This window comes from Dendrobium catenatum, unplaced genomic scaffold (assembly GCF_001605985.2).
Source record: "Dendrobium catenatum unplaced genomic scaffold, ASM160598v2 fragScaff_scaffold_1199, whole genome shotgun sequence".
In the NCBI taxonomy this organism is placed as follows: Eukaryota; Viridiplantae; Streptophyta; class Magnoliopsida; order Asparagales; family Orchidaceae; genus Dendrobium; species Dendrobium catenatum.
The window spans coordinates 734,347-740,505 of record NW_021319661.1 but is presented as its reverse complement, the minus strand read 5'-3'; the positions used below and the strand labels follow the sequence as shown (position 1 = coordinate 740,505).

General features: G+C 41.9%; 1 protein-coding gene across 1 annotated transcript; it reads left to right on the top strand.

Moving 5' to 3' along the window:
- Window positions 1–3,090: 3,090 nt before the first annotated feature.
- On the top strand, window positions 3,091–5,479 carry LOC110111535 (pentatricopeptide repeat-containing protein At5g44230). The gene has a single exon (XM_020843453.2). The coding sequence runs from the start codon at window positions 3,392–3,394 to the stop codon at window positions 5,300–5,302; it is 1,911 nt and encodes a 636-aa protein (XP_020699112.1). The 5' UTR covers window positions 3,091–3,391; the 3' UTR covers window positions 5,303–5,479.
- The last annotated feature ends 680 nt before the right edge of the window (window positions 5,480–6,159 follow it).

Genomic DNA, 6,159 nt, shown 5'->3' with positions numbered 1-6,159 from the left:
ATTTCCTCAATCATGAAGCATTTTTTTAACGTTTATATGCCATAATAATGTTAGAATTAAGCGATCTTGGGCTTCTTGGATTCATCTCATTGATGCGCTTGATTCAACTATAAGCAAGTCATATTTGGATATCAATTGGACATCCAAATGTTGCTCTGAAAATTTCAAGTTGGCGTTGGTCCTTTGATTTTGACTTGGATTGGACTGAATTTGGTGTCTTTGGGTTGATCTTCTTGAGATGTTCGATTTGGCTACTCTTGTTTAAATCATAATTTGGATGATTCCAAATTTAATTTTGAAAGCTTCCAATTCATATTTGTATCAAGATTCATGTCCGATTAAAATAATTTCTGTGACATATCAATGATAAATCTTGATACGTCATCATAAAATTATCTTGATCGAGCACGAATCTCGAGGCAAAATCAAATAGGAAACTTCAAAAATTAATTATGGGATCATATGAACTCCGATTTCAGCAAACTTACTGTCGAACTGATCGTCTCGGAAATACGAACCCAACGACACCAAAATCGACTCAATATGAGCCCAAATGAGTCCAAATCAAGGACCCGAAGCGCTGTTGGAAGGTTCAAACCACAATTTGAGTTACCAAACATTTTTCAAATTTGACGACCTTATAGTCAAATCGAGCGGCTCGACGAGACGAATCCAACGAGCTCAAGATCGTCAAATTCTGACATCATTAAGACCTTCAAATGTTTGATGAACAGTTAATGATCAAGGGATTCAATATCGGCCGTCCATTCAAACCACTCCCGATTCGCCCCTGATCTCTCATCTATTTACGGGTCATGCCACTCCAGAAAATCTATAAATAGACCCCTCATTTCTCTTGAGAGGGGACTGAAGCAAGAAGCAAGAAGAAGCAAGAAGAAGAGGAGAAGAGAAGATTATGAGGGAAGAACTCCTCGACCACCGCCAGAGTTCTGCCAGACTCCGAAATTCTGCTGGACTTCAGAACAATGCCAGAGTTCTGCCCAACGCCAGAATTCCGCCTAACCTCAAAGTGACGTGAGAATTCCGCACGACTTTCAAGTAATGTCGGAGTTTCACCAGAACTCCAAGTAACATCGGAGTTCTCCCCGAATATCATCTAACATCGGAGTTCTCCTCGGTCGCCAATTGACGTCCGACTTCTACCCGACGTCGGACTCCGCTCTTCGCCAAATTTCTACCTGATGATGGACTTCTACCAGACACCGTCTTTCTGACCTCCGTCGTCATACTACAATCCTTCTAGCCTCCGTCGCCCGCCGACAACGGTCTTTCTGACTAACGTCGCCCGCTGACTACAGTCCTTCTGGCCTCCGTCGCCCGCCGACAACGGTCCTTCTGACTAACATCGCCTTCCGACTACAGTCCTTCTGGCCTCCGTCGTCCGCCGACAATTATCCTTCTGACTAATGTCGCCCGCCAGTCCTTCTGGCCTCCGTCGCCTGCCAACAACGGTCCTTCTGACTAACGTCGCGCGCCGACTATAGTCCTTCTGGCCTCCGTCGCCCGCCTACAACGATCCTTCTGACTAACGTCGCCCGCCGACTACAATCCTCTAGCCTCCATCGCCCGCCGACAACGATCCTTCTGATTAACATCTCCTGCCGACTATAGTCCTTCCAGCCTCCATCGCCCGCCGACAACAGTCCTTCTGACTTATGTTGCCCACCGACTATAGTCCTTTTGGCCTCCGTCACCCGCCGACTACGGTCCTTCTGACTAACATCGCCTGCCGACTACAGTCCTTCCGACCTCCGTCGCCAGCCGACTACGGTCCTTCCGATTTACGTCGCCCACCGACTACAATCCTTCCGACCTCTGTCGCCAGCCGACTACGGTCCTCCTGACTTACGTCGCCCACCGACTATAGTCCTTCCAACAAAGCGAATAGGACAACAGTGACTCTTTGTATTCACAACATGTAATGTACTTCATATAATGTACATCAACTCCAGGTCTTCTTCCAAGGAAGGGCCTCATCTGTAATCAATTGCAATACTAGTGAATTCATTCAAGCTGGGTTAGTCCCCGTGGTTTTTCCCCCTTTTCAGGGGTTTTCCATGTAAAAATCTTGGTGTCTCCTATGAATGCTACACACTCTCTTATCTGATTGCGTACCGGATTTTCGTACAATACTAAAACGTTAAGCTTTATATTTCTCTACCGCCGCAAATACTCCATGACGCAACAAATCTATTTGTGATATTTCTGACTATTCCCTACTTACTTATCCCGCTCAAGCCATTGTGTCTGCTATTATTGATTTGCTTTTTTTTTTTTTCTCTTTCCCTTTATTCTGCTATCTCTTATTTGCATCATATTATCTCTGATTCTGATAGGCCTGCTTGATGCAAAAAAGAGAGTCCTAATTTTAAAACTTTTTTAGAGAACTTTTATAAAAATGCTGATAAAGTTTGTTGGAAACTGTGTTCTTTTATTTAGAAATATTCATATTAACCCAACTTGCCCTCTTTGCAATTTTTGCTCATGAATTTTTTGAGATCGCTCTTGATAATCTTAAAATTTCTTATTTTGGTCATTATTCTATATTTCTTATTTCCTGCCTTCTTTAGGGCCTGTTTGGTATGCGGTTTTGAGGTGGATTTGAGGCGAAATCCAGCAAACGGCCTAAAATGCAAAACCAAATCTCACGGAAAATGAAAGCGTCTGTAGACGAAAAATTCCGCCTTTTCGTCGTAAATTCCGGATTCCCGAAATCCTCTCGTTCGGTGGATTTCCAAAATCCACTGGCTCTATTGGTGCGGGAAGGAAGAAACTCCGTCCAAATCTTTCAACCTCCTTAAATCCTGGATGGAATAGCCAAACAGACACATAGGATTTATCATGAAGGTTACCAAGTAGTTTTCAAGATTTAACCCCCTAAGGATTTCATAAATCCGGATTTGGAGGATTTATGATTCGGATTTATGAAATCCTATTTAAATGAAATCCTAGATTCTACCCAACAGCTCCTTAAGGTCATTTTTGTACTTCTTCTTTTTCCAAAAAAAACTTGCATCTTTCTTTGGTTCGATCTACATATACTTAAGGAAAGAAACCATAGATTGCTCCCAATCCTAATAATCTTCAGTATGTAAGTGTTTGTCACTCCCATTGTTATGGTGGATGTTTTGGCGATCATGCCAAAACATAGCTGCTGAGACAAAGCTCTGTTACCACTTCGTTTAGAAACCTGTGATACAAAGGAAAGAAGATGAATCGAGAGTAACCTTTGTATATTCTTAAGTGTTAACTCGAAGCCCATTAGTTCAGTAATGAAGTAAAGGATTAAAAGTTGAAGCAGATGGTTGTCCTGCTCTACAAGGTTTATCTAGAAATATACTTAAAATGATCAACTAACGGTCCTATTCCGATGAAATTCGATTCTGCTCTCTTCTACCTTCCGCCACCTCTCCCTTCCTTTCCTCGCCAACGAGCCCTCGATTCCCTCCTTTTCTCTGCCATTTCTTCCTCATCCTCTGTCCTCCAACTCCGTCAAATCCACGCGCTCCTCCACCGCTTCGGTCTCCATGCCAGCAGCTTCCTCGTCGCCAAGCTACTACGCCGCCTAACTGACCTGGGAATTCTCCCACCTAACCCTTATCCCTCCCTGGTCTTTTCCCAAGTTCCTTCTCCCAACTCCTTTCTCTGGACTGCCTTCATCCGTTCCCACTCCTCCACACTTCCTTCTGCTTCAGCCGATGCCGATTCTCCCCTCTCAGTCTACTCGCTCATGCGGCGCCAATTCCCACCGCCTCCTCCCCTCACCTTCACATTCTCTGCTCTTCTCAAGTCTGCCCAATCTCTTTCCGACGGTATCCAGATTCACGCTCAAACCATCTCCATCGGCGGCTTCGACAGTGACCTTTTCGTCCTCAACACTCTAACTGACATGTATATTCGCTCTGGTCATGTAATTCATGCCCGCCAGGTGTTCGACGAAATGCCTGTTAGAGATGTGCTTTCCTGGACTTCGCTTATTGTTGCTTACAGTAGAAATGGAGATATGAATTCTGCTGCTGGACTCTTCCATTGTTCTCCGGAGAAGGATGTGGTCTCTTGGACTGCAATGGTTAGTGGGTATTCCCAAAACTCCCAGCCAAGGGAGGCTTTGGCTGTTTTTAAGAAAATGCAGGAAGGCGGTGTGGCATTTGATGATATCTTATTGGTTAGTGTGATCAATGCGTGTGCCCAGTTGGGCACATGTAACTATGCCTCGTGGATTCGTCAGGTTGTTGATCAAGCCGGAATTCAATTAAATGTATTTGTTGGGTCGGCATTGATTGATATGTATGGTAAATGTGGACTCATTGATGATGCCCAGCAGGTGTTTGCTGAGATGTCTGAAAAGGATGTTTATTCTTACAGCGCAATGATTTCAGGTCTTGCAGCGCATGGTAGGGCTGATGAAGCAATTCATTTGTTTGAGGTGATGGTGAGAAGCACAACAGTGCGGCCCAATCGGGTCACCTTCGTTGGGGTGCTCACAGCCTGCAGTCATGCAGGTTTTGTTGAGAAGGGTCGCTGCTACTTTTCTCTAATGATGAATGAGTATAGAATCACTCCAGATCCTGACCATTATACTTGCATGGTTGACTTGCTTGGCCGTGCCGGGCTTGTGGAGGAAGCACTTAAGCTTGTTCAGACCATGCCCATTGAATCTAATGGGGCAGTTTGGGGTGCATTGCTTGGTGCTTGCAGGATCCATGTCAAGCCTGAAATCGCTAAGATAGCTTCAGAACATATCTTCAGACTTGAACCTGATTCTATTGGAAATTACATTGTGCTCTCAAACATCTATGCTTCTGCTGGAATGTTGGATGAAGTGTCCAATATAAGAAAAATGATAAGGGGAAGGGGGCTGAGGAAGAACCCTGCATCTAGCTGGATGGAGTCTGGTGATGGTGTTATCCATGAGTTCTTCGCAGGTGATGATTTGCATCCAAGATCGAAGGAGATAAAAGAAGTAATAGAATATCTGCTACAGAGCTTGAGGTTGGTTGGTTATGTGCCTGTGCTGAGCTCAATTGTTTATGATATGAGTGATAATGAAAAGGAGAGGATTCTGAAGGGCCATAGTGAGAAGCTTGCATTGGGCTTTGGAGTGCTAACAACTGTTGTTAGAGGCGTAATAAGAATTATGAAAAATATCAGAATCTGTGAAGACTGCCATCTGGTTATGAAGATGGCATCTGGGGCTATTGAAAGAGATATTATTGTTAGAGATAGCTTGAGATTCCACCATTTTAAGAATGGACTTTGCTCTTGTCGTGATTTCTGGTGATCATCAACTGTGAATCACTAGCTGAATTATTGTATGATAATAGTAACTTTTTTTGTTAAGAGGGTTTCTATTTGAATGGGGGAGACTGGAGAGGAATTATTTAATGCTATTTGAAGTTCAATGAGATGAGAAATAACTTATGTAAATTCTTGATGGAATAAAGCAGAAATTTTTGAACTGTTGGTTTTATATGACATGCTTGATATATGATGAAGAAAATTATCATTAGCAGGAGCATAATGAGCATCGTTTGTTCTGTAGATAATCCTAATCTTGATTAAAGCATTCCTTTTTTTTGTGAGTAAATGGTGGTGATTGTCTCATTAGTAGTAAAGCCTCTAATCATCATAATAGAATGTTATAAGGGCATTGCTATCAACAGATAAAAATTTCAGTAGGAGAATTAGTTCTGAAAATGTTTAATGCCTCCTAAATTAATCCCATCAAAATAGTCAAAGTTAGCCCTCTATTTTTAAATGAAACAAATATTCTTTTTATAAGCCAGATTTTTTCCTTTTGCAAGGAATGACTTGCAAATTAAGAGTGAATTGTCTAGAAAATTTTTTCATCAATTGACATATTGACTTCATAAAAGATTGAAATTATAATTAAATAGATTTTACCTGTTTCATGGCCCTGAGAGGAGGTATAAGTTTACATCCAAAGGAGCGGTCACTCCTTATAAAAATTTTTAATATAATTTTGCATTATTAAGTTTTTTGAAGGTTTAAATACATATTTTTTGTATAACGCAAGTTTTCACATCTGAAAATAGCAAGCAACTAATACACAATAAAAACATTGTCTTGATCAAGAAAAAATATCATTGCATATTAAAATTGGAAACTTTTGTAATT